At 40.7% G+C, this 19,491-nt stretch overlaps 1 protein-coding gene across 4 annotated transcripts in view; it reads left to right on the top strand.

Moving 5' to 3' along the window:
- The window catches only part of Epb41l5 (erythrocyte membrane protein band 4.1 like 5), a 102,512-nt gene that overhangs the window by 69,534 nt on the left and 13,487 nt on the right, over positions 1 to 19,491 (top strand). For all 4 annotated transcript variants that reach the window (XM_029474204.2, XM_021168536.3, XM_029474198.2 and 1 more), the window contains exons 18-20: positions 2,489 to 2,586; positions 5,151 to 5,279; positions 7,473 to 7,537. In XM_029474204.2, the coding sequence (XP_029330064.1) occupies positions 2,489 to 2,586; positions 5,151 to 5,279; positions 7,473 to 7,537 (292 nt within the window). The remainder of the gene's footprint in view (positions 1 to 2,488; positions 2,587 to 5,150; positions 5,280 to 7,472; positions 7,538 to 19,491) is intronic.

The following is a 19,491-nucleotide window of genomic DNA, read 5'->3' as shown; positions in this document are numbered from 1 at the left end:
GCAGGCAAGCAAGCACACCAGAGTAGGAAAGTCACTTAGTTTTTATCCTGTTACTGGGTGCTGACTGTGCCACCTCATTGGTAAAAGCTCACTCCATACAGTCTGACATGATTTGCTAATTCATAGATGGCGCCAAAGGAAGGGGTATAATAGAGTCAAGTCTCAGGAATGTTTGGCATCCAGGAATCTGGCAAACAGGCATGCATGCAAGAGTTTTGGAAAGTAGAGGAGGTTTGTAAAATACTGGTTCTGGGTGGTTACCCATCTTTATAAGAAAAGACTGATTCTGACAAGTCCCCTTCCCTGAGAATTCTTTTTTTTCCCTTACTCAGCCAGCATGGACTGACCTTCTACTGTCTGTAGTAACTGTCAGTTATTGTTAAAGTTGATTGGGAAATGTTGGTTGAGAGTGGACTGATGAACCCTGAGACAAGGCCACTAACACAAGGAATTTGTTATCATGGCTTAAGGGTGCTTCAGCTTCCTAGTGATGGTTCTTGGCCACGAAATTAACCTGGACCAACTTGAATGTTAGGCCAAGATTCTATTCTCTTTACCAGAAGTTTTCTTTTAATGAGCTTTTACCTTTTCTAACATTATCCTCTCTGAGGAGGTAACCCTCAATTATTTAAACACCAGATTAGAGGTCAGAGCCCCCAAGCACTTCTGACATCTCTATTTTTTTATTATTATTATTTTTTTTTTTTTTTTGGTTTTTCGAGACAGGGTTTCTCTGTATAGCCCGGCTGTCCTGGAACTCACTTTGTAGACCAGGCTGGCCTCGAACTCAGAAATCCGCCTGCCTCTGCCTCCCGAGTGCTGGGAATAAAGGCGTGCGCCACCACGCCCGGCCTTCTGACATCTCTAGAAAGAACATTTCTGACTTAGAGTCAAGGAACTGGTTCCGTCAAGGGGCAGAGGCAGTTTGCCCCTGCCTGAGCTGCAGGCAGTTTGTGCCTCTTGTTCTTCTCATTCTCTCACCCATATACTCTGAACCTAACTAACCGCCATGATAGGTCTAGGGCAGTGTCCAGAGTGGGCGGACAAGGTACCAGGCCAGTAGGCCTGGCTGAAAAATGACAAGAGTGGGCAGGATGCTTTATTTAAATTACTGCCAGGCATGGGGGGAAAGGGAACCCTTGACTGTTGCCTGGAAATAAGTATGAGGAAGAATTAAAGGCAAAAGCTATTAGCATTACAAGTCCTATGCCAGGGATTAGGAGGAACCAGAATACAGGATATTTTTTAAATATCCAAATCAAAATCCACTTCAGTTTCTTGATGCACTCACAAGAGCATTCTCCATTTGATTCCATCTCTCCCACCCCACAAACCCCCCAGTTTGGATCCCTAAGGATGGTCTTGAAAGGATCAGTTCTTAGGTGCTTTAATGGCTATTTGAATAGCCATTAACACACTCTCCTAGAAGACTTCTCAAGAAAGAGGGAAAAGCCGGGCGTGGTGGCACACACCTTTAATCCCAGGAGGCAGAGGCAGGTGGATTTTTGAGTTCCAGGACAGCCAGGGCTACACAGAGAAACTCTGTCTCGGGGAAAAAAGAAAGAAAAAAAAGAACGAGGGAAAGAGGGAGAAGAAATTTAGCCATCATCTGATTCTTATATTAAAACAATAATGGGCCTGTCTCTCTTGGATGTATGTAGGTGCTGTAGTGTTGAATTGAGCAGTCTGACATTTCTCTTACCAAGAAGAAAATGGATAGTAAGAAATGGTTCTTTAAACATTGTGTGTGTGTGTCAATCACATATACATCATGGCTAGTCAGACCCTGACTTCACAGAGATTGGCCTGTTTCTGCCTCCCAAGTGCTGTGGGAGGCAGATCAAGGGTTGTGAAACCATATCTAGCTTTAGGATTCACTCTTTTTTTTTTTTTTTTTTGAAGCAGGGCTTCACTGTGTAGACCAGGATGGCCTCAAATTCATAAATATCTACCTGTCTCTAAAGCTATACACCAGCGGGCCCAGCCCTAAGATCAACTCTTTTTTTTTTTTTTTTTTTTTTTTTTGGTTTTTCGAGATAGGGTTTCTCTGTGTAGTCCTGGCTGTCCTGGAACTCACTCTGTAGACCAGGCTGGCCTCGAACTCAGAAATCCGCCTGCCTCTGCCTCCCAAGTGCTGGGATTAAAGGCGTGCGCCACCACGCCCGGCCTAAGATCAACTCTTAATTGAGTTATTAAAGAGTTGTTGGAGATTTTTGTGTTCATTTTGATTATTCCACTTATAATGAAGTAAAAACAGAACTTGAGTGTATACCCTTATATAACTATCAGCCAGGCAGACTAATGAGAAGTTTTACTTTCTTTCTTTCTTTCTTTCTTTCTTTCTTTCTTTCTTTCTTTCTTTCTTTCTTTCTTTCTTTCTTTCTTTCTTTCTTTCGTTCTTTCTTTCGTTCTTTCTTTCCTTCCTTCCTTCCTTCCTTCCTTCCTTCTTTCTTCCTCTCTCTCTCTCTCTCTTGCTTTTTTTTTTCAGCATTAAAAGATGACACAGAGAAACTTAAACAGCTTGAAACAGAGCAGACTATCTTGCCATCTCTTCGACCTACCATTGACATTAATGTCAACAGCCAGGTATCGGGATCTCTTCTGTGTCTACTTGTTCTACTACCGTTTCCAGAAAGACGTCCTTTCCCAGACCACTGTCTTAACTTGCTTTCTGTAACCGTGATAAAGACTGTGACCAAAAGTGACTTGGAGAGAAATGGATGTATTTCATCTTACAGTTTACCATCATCATAAAAGGAAAGAAGGACAGGCACTCAAGGCAGGAAGTGAAGCAAAAGCCATAAGGGATACAGCTTACTGGCTTCCTCTCCATGGCTTACTCAGTCTGCTTTCTTCTACAACTCATGACCACCTCCCCAAGGGCTCTAGCACATCAGTCATTCATCAAGAGACTGCCCACAGCTTGCCCACAGGCCAGTCTGATTGGGTGTTTTCTCGGTGGAGATTCCCTCTTTTCAGATAACCCTAGCTTGTGTCAGGTTAACAGGAAAAGTAACCGCACAGCAGTACTATCTGTGTTGAGTTCTGATTGACCTGTTTTCCATTTCAAAAGATGAAATGTGTGGATATGTAGGAGGGAAGGGAGAAGTTTGCCTGACAACATTAAGAAATTCATGGGGCTTCGAAGAGAGCTGGGCTCGGGGTATGGTGCTAAGAGATGGCTCAGTAGCTAAGAGAGCATTTGTTGCTCTTGCAGAGGACCTACATATGATTCCATGAACCCATGTGGCAGATATAACTCTGGTTTCAGATATCCTCTTTTGAATTCTGAAGGCACCATACACACATGTGGTACACATATATACGTGCAGGCAAAACACTCATGCACAAAAAATAAAAATAAATCACAGGGAGAAAAAATAAGGTCAGAAGTAGGTATATCAGTAGGTATATATTCCAGACTAGCCTGGTTTACATACTGAATTTTATGCCAGCCAGGGCTACCCAGTGAGATATCTCTTAAAAATAAATATCTTGTTTTTTGTTTTTTGAGACAGGATTTCTTTGTGTAGCCCTGGCTATCCTAAAACTGTTCCTTGTAGACCAGGCTGGCCTCAAACTCAGAAATCTGCCTGCCTCTGCCTTCCAAGTGCTGGGACTAAAGGAATCGACCACCACTGCCCAGCTTATGATGTTTTTTTTAAGACACACAGAGAAGCTGGAGAGATGGTCCGTGGTTAAGATTATTGGCAGCTCTTCCATAGAACTGAGTTCGCAGCACCCGCATGGAGGCTGATCCAAATAGAGGCTCACAACCATCTGCCATTGCAGTCTCAGGATATCAGATACCCTCTCCTGTCCATTGCACTCACATGCATGTACAGATAAATACATACAAAAATTTCAAAACTAAATAAACACAGTGAAAAAACATTATTGGCTGGCTTAGAGTAATAGATTAAGTGGTTTAGGTTTTGTTTTGTTCTTTTTTTTGTAATATCTTGTGTTTTGAGACTTTGCAATAAGGGTTGTTATAATGTGCAAAAGATGATAAACAAGTAATCAAGTCTGCAACATAGTCTTCAGAAGATTGGGGGAAAATGTCAATATGTTTGGATGAGCCAGGATTGTACAAGAACATAGAGAATTACTGTGGCCTGAGCTTGCTGGTTCAAGGCCATGATCCCAGACACCTGAGAAGCTAAATCAGAGGGGTCAATCCTATCAGTGATTTCAACTTCAGCCTAGTGTCTCTAAAATAAAACCAAACAGAGAAGGGGGTGGGGTGCACAAGATCCTAGGATCAGTTCCCAGTAACACGAACAGGATTGGGACTAACTTCTGCTAATAGGAGCTAGGTGGTTACAGGGCAGGTCAAGTCTTACAAAGGGATTTTCAGACTTTTTGATATCAGAAGCTTTCATAGGAAAGATTGTTAAAAATTCAGACTTAGAGCCACACTTGCTGGTATATTCTTATAATCTTAGCCTTTGGGAGGCTGAGGCAAAATTACCAGCTCAAGATCAGTCTGCGCTAATAGGGAATGTCTCTCAAAAAACAAAAATTTTAACTTCATATTTTGGGGTGTTACCTAGAGGCTGAAATAGAAACCGCATTGAAAAACACAAAATTGAATAAAGAACATCAAATATGTTAAGACATGGAAGGTGGTATGGTATTCACACCTATACCCATCAGTAATTACTATTTAAGTTAAGCAAAGTAGTAAATATAATACAGTAAATATAATTTGTGCATTATTTTCATCAGTGTGTCTGAGAATGTTTACATATTTGTCACATTGTTACATAAAATTTGTTACAAAAAGTTACCTCCTTCACTGGGGACAACTCCAGAGTTAGTACCATGAAGTACGAATGATCAGACATAATGCCCAGTGTTTAAGCAACTGAGTTACTGAAATGCTTGAGTTAAAACATTCATAGAGAATATATGACACTTGCTGACATTTGTCCCAGGTGTTTCAGATTAGCCCCTCTAGGGGCCAGTCCCTTCGATTCTGGAGCTCTTTATCTGCAGATAGATAGTTACAGGAGCTGGGTGTGTCTGCAACAGAAGATAGCTGCTTGAGGCATGTCATTTCTTGGTTGTCTGACTATGAACTTTCAGCATTCCTGTTTCCCAATAACCATGGCCTATTGAGAGTGATTATATCTTTTAACATTCAGGAAGAAGTGGTAAAGTTGACTGAGAAATGTCTTAATAATGCCATTGAGAACCCAGCATTGAATGCCGTAAAGGTTCCTCCTGACTTCAAGAGTAATATTTTGAAAGCTCAAGTAGAAGCCGTGCATAAGGTAAGATTTCTTTAATAGACATGGACCTGAAGTACCCTGGCTAGTTTTATGTCAGCTTAATATAAGCTAGCTATAGTAATCAGAGGGGAGGGAGGCACAACTAAGAAAAGACCTCCAAAAGATTAGGCGGTGGGCAGGTATGTAAAACACTTTCTTAATCAGCTGTTGATGGGGGGAGGGCCCAGCCCATTGTAGGTGATGCCAGCCCTGGACTTATGGTCCTTTGTTCTATAAGAAAGAAGTCTGAACAAGCCATGATAAATAAGACAGTAAGTAGCACTCCTCCATAGCCTCTGAGTCAGCCTCTATATCATTGCTCCTGCCTGGGGCTTGAGTTCCTATTCTGACTTCCTCCAATGATGAGCAGCAATGTGGAAGTGTAAACCAAATAAACTCTTTCATGCCAAGTTGCTTTGGTCAGTGGTGTTTCATCACCGCAATAGTAACCGTATGACATGGAAAGAGAGCAGGGGTGCAAATGGCAGAGTTCCAAGACGACGTGCAAAGTGATGAAAGCCTTTGGCCACTCTGTTCAGACTCAGCTGTGGTCAGGATAAGGTGCTAACGATGCTCTGGTATAGAAGTTGTTTAAAACAAACACAAAGCCAATATGACTTGTTAGATTGTTTTTATTTCTACACAACCACTAAACCCAGTGACTTTCTTTTTAGTTCTTTTTTTCAATATTAAGTTTCTAATCCTAGATCTTCTTTATCCATCCACTACCCTCAGTTTGGGGAGATTCTGAAGCAGTTAGCAACAGACTGACACACAAGGAGAGCTGACTGACCTAGTGAAGGACAGAGCGAGGACCTGCCCGTGTAGGGTATGGCTGCCCTGCTCCCCGATTGGCTTCTCTTCACTTTCAGATATGGCCTTGACCCCCCACCCCCTCTGGACCACAGCTTCTGTATAATAAACCTAAGGAAACACACCCAGACTGTCTCACGTCAATGGTCACAGTTGATTCTTCAGTCGCAGCTGACCAGAACCACAGAGGTAGCCTACCAATGGCTTCTGGAGTCTTTACTTCCCTCTGAGAGTTTATAAAGGAGAGCGAGCTCCATCATCTGCACGCTCTCAGCTATGTCTTCTAAGTTCCCACAACAGCTCAGTATGCTGTGAGCATGCAACAGTTTTTCTAGCCCCAAGTTCCAAAGTCCTTCCATAATCTGCCCCAAATTATGGCCAGGTCTATTTCAGTAACTCCCCATGAACCTGATACAACCTGCCTCGGGCTTCTATTGTGATAAAACACCATGACCAAAAGCAATTTAGGGAGAAAAAGTTTATTTTATCATACACTTACAAGCCACAGTCCATCAATGAAAACATGATGACAGTAGGAACTGAAACAGTGGTCTTGAAGGAGTGAGTCCTGCTTACTTGGCTTGCCACCTGCCCAGGAATGGAACCACCCCCAGTGGTCTTCTCCCTCCCTATTTGATTTAGCAAATAAAGGCTTATGCTGATGGGATAGACAGCTTCGGTTCAATACCCAAGCCCCACTTAGTGGAGTCAAAAACGATTTCTACAAGTTACCGTCCAACCTCCATGCTCATGCTGTGGTGTTTGATACCCACTACCCAAGCACATTCACAAGTAGAGCATTATTTAAAGATCATGATACTCTAAAGAAAGAGACTAAAGAAGGCATTATGAACTTTTTCAGTCAGAGTAGTGAAAATGTTACATGTTTGTTATGTAGCTGTGAATGTTTTTCAGAATTCATCAGACATTTACTGTCTTAAACATTACCTCAGAAATGTTGGGTAAAACGGAGCTCTTTAGATAAACATTTGAATTTCCTTCTTAAACTCTTCATTTCATTTAAGGAGAAATAAGATCCAATGATACAGCTAACCATTTTCTTTTTATCATGTAAATTTGAAAAATGCTGGCATTGAATCTTTGTGAATTTTGTCTGTAGTGGGTAACACGCTTTAGTGTCTTCAGCAGTTAATAGCTTCGTGATAAGAAGATGTACCGTGTATATTCTGAACTTGTCTTACAGTATTGGTCTGGCTTCTGGATAGGACTGTAGTAGATGTGATATTGGTAAAATATAATTAGCATCTTATTTGAATTGAAGCCAGTTGATTGTTCTATTTTTAGAAGAATGAAAGATAAACTTGTTACTTGAATATCCTTTCAAATATTCAGTGTTTCATTATCATGATTTAATTTTCTTAGGTTACAAGAGAAGATAGTTTATTAACTCATAAAAATGCCAGCGTTCAGGATGCTGCCACAAACAGGTACAATCTTGGGTAAACTGAATTAAGTTAATTTTCTTTTCTTTTTTTTCCTTTCCTTCTACATCTTCTTTGTACATCATCAGTGGATTGACTATATCTATTTGACAGACATCTTGAATTCACTTTTTGCTCTTCATCAGAGAGCCAGGTAGTATCTAGTTTTAGATTGTTTGAAGATATTCTTAGTCATTCTACATCCTCATTTTTCTTTAATTGATTCAAACTTATACAATAACAAAATCAGGTTGAATTAGTATGTAATCTCAGCTTCATCTTGTCATTGCAGTAACCTGAATGACAAAGATTCTGACATTAACTGAGTAAATGTGTTTACTGTCCCCTCCTTCACTTCTAAATGAGTATGTGCCATTTGTTTGTGTTGGTGGGCAATACCTCTGTCTTCATCCCTCTTTCCTTTTGTTCATCCTTGTATCAGATGGGCTGGTCCTTCCCCTCTGTCTCTGATTTGGTTGGTTGGTTGGGTTGTTTTGTTTTTTTGTTTTTGTTTTTTTATTGGTTTCAAGTTAATGGGTAGTGGACAGACTTCCCTTACCTTTTGTTGGGTGTAGTTACTTGTGACAGACCAGCTTAGCTTTCTTCTGTCTGATAATATCTTCATTTCTCCCTCATTCTTGAACGGTAGCTCCCTTAGATGTAGGATTCTAAGTTTACATTTTTATTTTTTAATAACACTTTTAAGTGTGTCATAAAATGCTGTCTGATCTTAGATTTTTTTCCATTTTTGTTTTGTTTGGGTTTGTTGTTATTGGATATTTGGCAATTTTTCTTAATTGAAAAAAAAAAGTTTTTTTTTCATATACTGTCTTCTAATCATGCCTTTTCCCTCCTCCAACTCTTACCAGATCTTCCCCACCTTGCCAACAACCAACTCCACACCCCTCCTTTTTCTCTTTAAAAAAAAAAAACCCAGACCAAACTTTATAAACAAAGAAACACAGTCCCCCCCCCCCACACACACACACCACAGACACACAAAAACAGCAATCAAAATATATAAGCAAAAGACCAATAAGACTAAATAAATAGATAGATAGATAGAGCCTAAACAAAGCAATTTGAGACAAAAAGTCTACAAAACTACCATTGAGTTCATTTTATGTTGGCTTTCCACTGCTGAGGCCTATCCTGATGTGTGGTTTATATTCCCAGTGAGACTCTTTTAGAGAAAATGAATTTTTATTTGCAAACAGCTATCAGTTACAGGTGGCTTCTCGTTTAGAGTTGGGAGCTTATCTCTGCTTCCCCCTCTCAGTAATGAGACCCTATTCGGCTTAGACCTGTGCGGGCCGTTTGTATGCTCACAGTCTCTGTGTACAAATCCACAAGTGTATCAGTCCTGCTATGTCTGGGGTCATCCCACTGTTACCTTTCTGCCTTCCCTAAGTGCAGTTCCCTAACTCCTGAGGGGAGGGGTTGATGAAGGCATCCCATTTAGGTCGAATGCTCCAGAATCTCTGACTGTCTGCATATTGTCCAGTTTTGGGTCTCTGTACTTGGTCCTGTTTACTGCAAGAAGCCTCTCTGATGATGGCTGAGCAGGGCACTGATCTATGGTATGGCAGAATGTCGTGAGGAGTCATTTTATTACTCTGGTTTTTTTTGTCTGAACAGTGGTATTCGATTTTCCCCTAGGCACATGTCCCATTCAGTCTCAGGTTCCTGACCACCCAAGCTGTGTCAGTATGAGTCCTGTGTCCTGGAGTAGACCCTAATTCCAGAGCACCATTGTTATTCCCACAGCATCTGTGCCACAATCTCAGTGTATTTACCTTGTACACAAGGTCACTGTTGTTGATCACAGGGTTTATAGCTGGGCAGGTAGTTACCTTTCTCCTTGTGGAGTCTAGAGTACCTTCCAGTCCATGAATGATAATCAGTAGGGCTTAAGCCTCTAATTACCAGCTTGACGTTTCCATGTTTGTTGAGATATGTCAATGTTGTCTTCAGCAGTAGGGCCTTACCCTCAGTTGTGGACACCAACCACTGACTTTGCCTGAGATGTTTGGGAGCGTGCTTGGTGTTCCTTTGGTTAATGGCTAACTAGATGTAACCCATTCCTGCCATGGCTATTTTACACTAGTGTTTATCAGTGTTGGTCTTAGGGCCTGCTCTATCGATGGCTCATGAAGAGTCTTTTCCCCTGCCAATGGGTTGAAGGTTATTCCTCACCTTCTCTTCTGTCAGGTTCTGGGGATCAGGTCTTTTGTTGAGGTCTATTTGGAGTTGAGTGATAAGTGTGAATCTGTTTCTTTTACATTCTTTTACATACAGCTGTACAGCTTGACCAGCACCTTTTTTTTTTTTTTTTTTTTTTTTTTTGAAGATGCTGTCTTTTTCCCAGTATTTCTTACTTCTTTATCCAAAATCTGGTGTCCATGGGTATGTAGACTTAGTCTGGCTCTGCATTTTAATTCTATTGGTCAAACTGCCTGTATTTAAGCCAATTTTTTTTTTTTTTTTGATTTTTCGAGACAGGGTTTCTCTATATAGCCCTGCCTGTCCTGGAACTCACTCTGTAGACCAGGCTGGCCTCAAAATCAGAAATCCGCCTGCCTCTGCCTCCCGAGTGCTGGGATTAAAGGCGTGCGCCACCACTTCCCAGCTCTTAAGCCAATTTTTATTACTGGTTTTATTATTGTTTATTATGTGCTGTTTTTATTACTATATCTCCGCAGTATAACTTACAATCTAGGATGCTGATACCTCATCTGATCTTTTATTATTCAGAATGGTTTTAGCTCTCTTTGATTGTTTCCATAGGAAGTTGAAAGTTATGTTTGAAAAGTTCTATGAAGAATTGTGTCAGAATTTTGAATGGAATCTATAGATTAATTTTGTTAAGATGCTTATTTTATTATATTAATTCTACCAATCCATAAACATGGGAATCTTAATCTTCTAATGTCATCCTCAATGGTCTCATTGTCTTAAAGTGTTTGTTATATAAGTCTTCAACAAGCTTAGTTAGTTATTCCAAGATTGAGGCTCTTATAAGCAGTGTTGTTTCCTTGATCTCTTTCTCAGTCTGTCTCTTGGATATAGGAAGACTACTGACTTTTTTGTGTTAAATTTGTATTTTACTAATAGTGTTTATCAGCTGAAGAAGTTTCTAGGTGGAATTTAATGTCATTCACGTATACTATAAAGATACTTTGACTTCTTCCTTTCCTATTTGTATCCCCTGATCTCCTTCACTTGTCAATAAGACAACTAGCTAAGAATTCAAGACCTAAATTGAGTTGATATGGAAAGTGAATAACTTCATATTGTTTCTGATTTTAGTGAAATGCTATGGGTGTCTCTTCATTTATTTTGGCTATGGGATTACTGTATATCACCTTTATTGTATTGAGATATATTCCTTGGATCCCTAGTCTCCAGGACATTTATCATGAAGGGGTGTTAGAGTTTCCCAAAGGCTCTTTCTTCATCTAATGAGATGATCATGTGGTTTTTGTCTTTCAGTCTGTTATGTGATAGATCATATTTATCAAATTACATTTATTGAACCCTCCTATATCTTTGGGATGAAACCTTGTTTATGTGTTCTTATATCCAGCTTGCAAGTATTTTATTAAGTATCTTTGCATCTATGATCATAAGGAATATTGGTCTGTAACTTCTTTCTTTCTCCTCCCTACCCCCCCAATTTGTTGTTGTTGTTGGATGTTTGTGTGAGTTAAATGTCAGGTTAATTTTGTTCTTGTTGGATCTTTGTGTGAGTTAAGTGTCAGGTTAATTTTACTCTTGGAAATGAATTTGGAGATAATATGAGGAATATTGATTTTAATTCTTCTTTGAAGGTCTAGTAGAATTCTGCCGTGACTCCAACTGGTCCTGGGCTTTTTTTGGTTGGGAAACTTAAGCAACTTAAACCTGTAACCCTGAAATGGAATAGTAATTAAGTTGCTTATCTGATTTAACTTTGATAGATCATATATATCATGAAATTCATCCATTTCCTTTAGGTTTTTCAGTTTGCTGGAGTACAGGTTTTTGAAGTATGTCCTTATGGTTCTCTGGATTTCCTTGGTGTCTGTTGTGATGTCCCCTTTTGTCTTAGTCAGGGTTTCTATTCCAGGACAAAACATCATGACCATGAAGCAAATTGGGGAGGAAAGGGTTTATTCAGCTTACACTTTCATACTGCTGTTCATCACCAAGGAAGTCAGGAGTGGAACTCAAGTAGATCAGGAAGCAGGAGCTGATGCAGAGGCCATGGAGAGATGTTCTTTACTGGCTTGCTTCTCCTGGCTTGCTCAGCCTGTTCTCTTATAGAACCCAAGACTACCAGCCCAGAGATGGTACCACCCACAAGGAGACCTCCCCCCTTGATCACTAATTGAAAAAATGCCTTATAGCTTGATCTCGTGGAGGCATTTCCCCAACTGAAGCTCCTTTCTCTGTGATAACTCCAGCCTGTGTCAAGTTGACACAAAACTAGCCAGTACAATTGACCCCTTGTCAACTTGACACACAAACACATCACTAGTAAGCCTCAACCCTTAGTTCTTATGCATCCCCAAGATCTTAAATAACTTTAAAAGTCCCACAGTCTTGTATATTAAAGTTCAGTCCCATTAAAATGCCCAATATCTTTGAAAATTCAAAGACTCTTAACTGTGGGTTCCACTAAAATACTTCTTCCTTCAAGAGGGAAAAATATCAGGGCACAGTCACAATCAAAAGCAAAAATTAAACTCCAACTGTCCCATGTCTGGGATCCAACTCACGATTTTCTGGGCTCCTCCAAGGGCTTGGGTCACTTCTCCAGCCCTGTTCTTTGTAGCACATGGCTTGTCTTCTAGGCTCCAGCTGCCTGTACTCCATTGCTGCTGCTGTTCTTGGTGGTCATCTCATGGTACTGGCATCTCCAAACACTGCTGTCTTCCGCTGTAACTAGGCTTTACCAACAGCCTCTCATAGGCTTTCTTCATGGTGCCAAGCCTCAACTCCTTTGCATGACCCCTTCTGTCCTGGGCCATCAGTTGCAACTGAGGCTACACCTTCACCAATGGCCTTCCGTGGCCCCTCACTGTGCTGAGGCTCAGCTGCTCTGCATGACCCCTTCATGCCTTCAAAACCAGTACCACCTGGGTAACTCTTACACATTACTAAGTCCAGCCACAACACAAGGTACAACCTTGAACTCTGGAACACAGCCTCTGTGCTCTCAGAAAACACTTCCTAGAAGATGTCACCTCAATGATGCTGGTCTCTTCTTCTTTTTTTTTTTTTTTTTGTTTTAATATTTTTTATTAGGTATTTTCCTCAATTACATTTCCACTGCTATCCGAAAAGTCCCCCATACCCTCCCCCCGACTCCCCTACCCACCCATTCCCACTTTTTGGCCCTGGTGTTCCCCTGTACTAGGGCATATAAAGTTTGCATGTCCAATGGGCCTCTCTTTCTAGTGATGGCCGACTAGGCCATCTTCTGATACATATGCAGCTAGACTCAAGAGCTCTGGGGTAGTGGTTAGTTCATAATGTTGTTGCACCTATAGGGTTGCAGATCTCTTTAGCTCCTTGGATACTTTCTCTAGCTCCTCCATTGGGGGCCCTGTGATCCATCCAATAGCTGACTATGAGCATCCACTTATGTGTTTGCTAGGCCCCGGCCTAGTCTCACAAGAGACAGCTATATCAGGGTCCTTTCAGCAAACTCTTGCTAGTGTATGCAATGGTGTCATCGTTTGGAGGCTGATTATGGGATGGATCCCTGGATATGGCAGTCTCTAGATGGTCCATCCTTTTGTCTCAGCTCCAAACGTTGTCTCTGTAACTCCTTCCATGGGTGTTTTGTCCCCAATTCTAAGAAGGGGCAAAGTGTCCACACTTTGGTCTTCGTTCTTCTTCAGTTTCATGTGTTTTGCAAATTGTATCTTTTATCTCGGGTATACTAAGTTTCTGGGCTAATATCCACTTATCAGTGAGTACATATCATTTGAGTTCTTTTGTGATTGTTTTACCTCACTCAGGATGATGCCCTCCAGGTCCAACCATTTGCCTAGGAATTTCATAAATTCATTCTTTTTAATAGCTGAGTAGTACTCCATTGTGTAAATGTACCACATTTTTTGTATCCATTCCTCTGTTGAGGGGCATCTGGGTTCTTTCCAGCTTCTGGCTATTATAAATAAGGCTGCTATGAACATAGTGGAGCATGTGTCCTTCTTACCAGTTGGAACATCTTCTGGATATATGCCCAAGAGAGGTATTGCGGGATCCTCCGGTAGTACTATGTCCAATTTTCTGAGGAACCGCCAGACTGATTTCCAAAGTGGTTGTACAAGCTTGCAATCCCACCAACAATGGAGGAGTGTTCCTCTTTCTCCACATCCTCTCCAGCATCTGCTGTCACCTGAATTTTTGATCTTAGCCATTCTGACTGGTGTGAGATGGAATCTCAGGGTTGTTTTGATTTGCATTTCCCTGATGATTAAGGATGCTGAACATTTTTTCAGGTGCTTCTCAGCCATTTGGTATTCCTCAGGTGAGAATTCTTTGTTTAGCTCTGAGCCCCATTTTTTAATGGGGTTATTTGATTTTCTGGAGTCTACCTTCTTGAGTTCTTTATATTATATTGGATATTAGTCCCCTATCTGATTTAGGATAGGTAAAGATCCTTTCCCAATCTGTTGGTGGCCTTTTTGTCTTATTGACGGCGTCTTTTGCCTTACAGAAGCTTTGCAGTTTCATGAGGTCCCATTTGTCAATTCTCGATCTTACAGCACAAGCCATTGCTCTTCCATTCAGAAATTTTTCCCCTGTGCCCATATCTTCGAGGCTCTTCCCCACTTTCTCCTCTGTAAGTTTCAGTGTCTCTGGTTTTATGTGGAGTTCCTTGATCCACTTAGATTTGACCTTAGTACAAGGAGATAGGAATGGATCAATTCGCATTCTTCTACATGATAACCACCAGTTGTGCCAGCACCATTTGTTGAAAATGCTGTCTTTTTTCCACTGGATGGCTTTAGCTCCCTTGTCAAAGATCAAGTGACCATAGGTGTGTGGGTTCATTTCTGGGTCTTCAATTCTATTCCATTGGTCTACTTGTCGGTCACTATACCAGTACCATGTAGTTTTTATCACAATTGCTCTGTAGCACAGCTTTAGGTCATGGTGATTCCACCAGAGGTTCTTTTATCCTTGAGAAGAGTTTTTGCTATCCTAGGTTTTTTGTTATTCCAGATGAATTTGCAGATTGCTCTTTCTAATTCGTTGAAGAATTGAGTTGGAATTTTGATAGGGATTTCATTGAATCTGTAGATTGCTTTTGGCAAGATAGCCATTTTTACAATGTTGATCCTGCCAATCCATGAGCATGGGAGATCTTTCCATCTTCTGAGATCTTCTTTAATTTCTTTCTTCAGAGACTTGAAGTTCTTATCATACAGATCTTTCACTTCCTTAGTTAGGGTCACGCCAAGATATTTTATATTATTTGTGACTATTGAGAAGGGTGTTGTTTTCCTAATTTCTTTCTCAGCCTGTTTATTCTTTGTGTAGAGAAAGGCCATTGACTTGTTTAAGTTAATTTTATATCCAGCTACTTCACCGAAGCTGTTTATCAGGTTTAGGAGTTCTCTGGTGGAATTTTTAGGGTCACTTATATATACTATCATATCATCTGCAAAAAGTGATATTTTGACTTCATCTTTTCCAATTTTTATCCCCTTGATCTCCTTTTGTTGTCGAATTGCTCTGGCTAGGACTTCAAGTACAATGTTGAATAGGTCTGGAGAGAGTGGACAGCCTTGTCTAGTCCCTGATTTTAAGTGGGATTGCTTCCAGCTTCTCACTATTTACTTTGATGTTGGCTTCTGGTTTGCCAACATCTTCTTAATCACTGCTAATTTCTCCAGCTAACCAGCATCAGTAGTCCCAGTAATGCAAAGGTTTCACTTTACTAGTTCTAGTATCTTGTTAATCACAGCTGATTCTTCAACCCCAGCTAACCAGAACCACAGAATCTTCACAATCAAAATAGCAGTGGCCCTGAAAAGAGTCTTTAATCTTCCCTTTCATATTATACAAGCCAGATCTCCATCTTCTGCACTGTTGTCAACATTATCTTCCAAGCTCCTACACAACATCCCAAAGAACTCTTAACACCAAATGGATCTTCTGGCCCAAAGTTCCAAAGTCCTTCCACAGTCCTCCCCAAAACATGGTCAGGTTGTCACAGGAATACCCCACTATGCTGGTACCAATTTGTCTTAGTCAGGGTTTCTATTCCTGGACAAAACATCATGACCAAGAAGCAAGTTGGGGAGGAAAGGGTTTATTCAGCTTACATTTTCCATATTGCTGTTCATCACCAAAGGAAGTCAGGACTGGAACTCAAGCAGGTCAGGAAGCAGGAGCTGGTGCAGCGGCCATGGAGGGATGTTCTTTACTGGCTTGCCTCCCCTGGCTTGCTCAGCCTGCTCTCTTACAGAACCAAGACTACCAGCCCAGAGATGGCACCACCCACAAGGGGCCTTTCCCACTTGATCACTAATTGAGAAAATGCCTTACAGCTGGATCTCCTAGAGGCACTTCCCCAACTGAAGCTCCTTTCTCTGTGATAACTCCAGCCTGTGTCAAGTTGACCGAAAACTAGCCAGTATACCTTTCATTTCAAATTTTATTAATCTGGATCTTTTCTCTGTCTTTAGCTAATTCAGCTAAGGGTTTTTAAGTCTTACTCATTTTGTCAAAGAACCTACTCTTTGTTTCATTATTTTTTTATTCTTTCTCTTTCCTTTTTCTGTTTCATTTATTTCATCTCCAAGTTTGATTATTACTTTACTACTATGTCTACTCTTTTGGGGTGTTCTTCTTGTTCTTCTTGTTCTTTGGCATATGCCACTAAGTTATTAATACAAGATCTCACCAATTTTGTATGTAGGCACTTGGCCTCCTAGAACTGCCTTTATCAGGTCCTATAGGTTGGCTATGTCATATTTTCATATTCATTTAATTCTAGAAAGTTTAATTTCCTTCCTGGTTTCTGTCTTGACTCAGTCATGAGTTTGTATACTTTCTGTTATTCCTGTTGTTAATAACAAACTCTAGTCCATGGTTGTTAGATAAGATGCTGAGTGTCTTGGTTTTCTTGATTTGTTGAGATTTGCTCTTTGTCCACATAAGTGATCAATTTTAGAGAGTTCCATAAGCTTCTACTAAGAAAGTATATTCTTTTGCATTGGGTAAAATGTAAATATCTGCAAGGTCCATTGGAATTCTCACGTTATTTAACCTCTACCCCTTTTCTGTTGAGTTTATCTGGCTGACCGGTTTATTGGTAAGAATGCGGGGTTGAAGTCTCCCACTATGACTATATGGTGTTTCTCTTATGAACTTGGGTGCTCTTGTATTTGGTGTACCTATGTTTTTTAAAATTACAGTATATCCTCTTGGTGAATTTTTCCTTTGATGAGGACATAGTGCCCTTCCCTGTTTCTTCTGATTGGTTTTGGTATGGAGCCTACTTTGTCAGATGTTAAAATGACTACAGCTACTTGCTTCTTAGGTTCATTTGCTTGGAAAATCTTTCTTCAGTCTTTTACCATGTCTATACTTGATACTGAGGTGTGTTTCTTGGACCCTCTTATCTAGTCCAATCTGTTAGTGCCATTTTACTTTTGAACTGAGACTATTGATAATGAATTACTGGGGCTGGAGAGATGGGCTCAGAGGTTAAGAGGACTGACTGCTCTTCCAGAGGTCCTGAGTTCAGTTCCCAGCAACCACATAGTGACTCACAACCATCTCTAAAGAGATCTGACACCCTCTCCTGGTGCATCTGAAGTCAGCTACAGTATACTAATGTGTAATAATAAATAAATCTTTGGTCCCGAGTAACCAGGGACTGAGCGTGAGTGGGGTGGACCAGAGCAAACAGGGCCTACCAGAGCGAGCAGAGGTCCTAAAAATTCAATTCCCAACAACCACATGAAGGCTCACAACCATCTGTACAGCTACAGTGTACTCATATACATAAAATAATAAATAAATAAATCATAATAAATAAATGTCTCTTTAAAAGTAATAATAATAATGAGTTACCAATAAGCAGTGTTTCTTGATTTCTGTTCTTTTGTTTTTATGGTGTGGGTTATTCTCCCTCTTTAATAATCCCAGTTCTGGGATTATTTATTCCTTACGTCTTCTTAGGTGTGGTTAATCTCTTCAGACTGAATTTTTCCCTCTAGTTCCTTCTGTAGAGTTTAGTTGCTAAATAGATACTGCTTAAAATTGGTTTTATTTATGGAATGTTTTTCTTTCTCAGTCTGTGGTTATTGATAGTTGTGATGGGTAGAAGTCTAAGCTGGCATTAGATAATGTTTGTAGAACATTCATCCCAGACCTCTGGCTTTCAGTCTTCAATAAGAAGTCAGGTGCTTTGGGCCTGCCTTTAAAGGCTACTTTGTCTTTTTTTCTGAACCTGTAAATATCCTTTGTTTTATGTTTCAATGTTTCGATATTTTGGTTATTATGTGTCATTGGGAATGTCTTACCTGGCCCAGTCTGTTTGGTGTTCTTTTTACGTCCCTATAGACTCATCTGTTTGAATGCTTGGCCCATAGGGAGTGGCCTTGTTAGAGAAAATCTGTCACTAGAGGGTGGGCTTTGAGGTCCAAAAGTTCAGTCACTTCCTGCTGCCTGCTGATCTAGATGTAGATCTTAGCTCCTTCACTAGCACCATGTATCCCTGCATGCTGCCATGCTTCCAGCCATGAGAGTAACGGACTGAACTTCTGAAACTGGAAGCCAGCCCTAATTAAATGTTGTCCTTTATACAAGTTGCTGTGGCCATAGTCTCTTCACAGCAATAGAACTCTAAGACAGCTTCTTATATCTTCTTAGGCACTACATTCTTTAGAGTGGAGACATTATCTTCTATGATTTTGTTGAAAATGTTTACTGTGCCTTTAACCTGGGTTTCTCTTCCTTCCACATTCCCTATTTGTAGATGTGTTTTTTTTTCATAGAATCCCAGATTTCTGGATTGTTTTGTGCCTGGTCTTTGTTTTGAACATTTTCTGTGACAGAGTTAGCCATTTCCTCTATGTTGCTATCAAGGTCTTGCTGTCTCTTTCCATATCTTTACTCTGCTAGTGAGACTTAACTCTAACTTGGTTTGACAGCCTACAGTTTTTATTTCCAGGTGGTTTTTTCAGTGTGGGTTTCTTTAGTGATTCTACTTCTATTTTCGTGTTTTAAACTGTTTTCTTTATTTTATTCCTCTGTCTCCTCTTGTTTTCATTAGTGGATTTATTAGTATCCTCTTTAAGGTCCTTGAGCATAGTCACCTTACTGCTTTGAAGTTCTTGTCTTTGAGTCTCAGCTGTGTTGCATGTCTCAGGGCTACAGTAGGTCTTGGTAGAGCAATGTTTTCCTGGCTGTGCATGTTTTTTCTGCAGTGAGGCATAGACATCTGTAATTATGATTGAAGTGCTTCTAAGCATTGGCCTCTGGTTGTCTTTGGATGGGGATCCATTCTTTGACTGCTGTTTTAGGAGGTATGGCCTCTCACGATCCCAGGTAGAGAGTTCTGCCAGTCAGTGGTTGGCAAAGAGGAATAGAGATGAGCTTGGAGAAATAGCTGAGAGGAGCTGTGGGAAGAGATAGGGTGATCTGGTCCTCACCAAAGGCAGCTTACCCAGGGAGTAGAGGTGTGAGGGGAGGAAGGGCTCCCTAAAGTTGACTGCAGGAAGACAAAGAATCCCTGGAGAGACAGGTGGAAGGGCTAGAAAGACCCTGGGGCTGCTTCAAGAGTCGGAGTGTTCAGTGGATGGAGTTGGAATGAGAAAGGAGGCACCTGTAAGCCGGCTGCCTCAGAGCTGAGGTAAGAGTAGCGAGATCATAGAGGAAGGAAGGATGGATAGTGAAAATCACCTACCTGAGCCCCAGCCTTGTATGGCCACCTTGGTAGAAAGTCT

Source organism: Mus caroli, unplaced genomic scaffold (genome assembly GCF_978045245.1).
Source record: "Mus caroli unplaced genomic scaffold, Mus_caroli_1 scaffold_1, whole genome shotgun sequence".
Taxonomy (NCBI): domain Eukaryota; kingdom Metazoa; phylum Chordata; class Mammalia; order Rodentia; family Muridae; genus Mus; species Mus caroli.
Note: the sequence above shows the minus strand (reverse complement) of the source record. Positions and strands in the feature narration are given on the sequence as shown.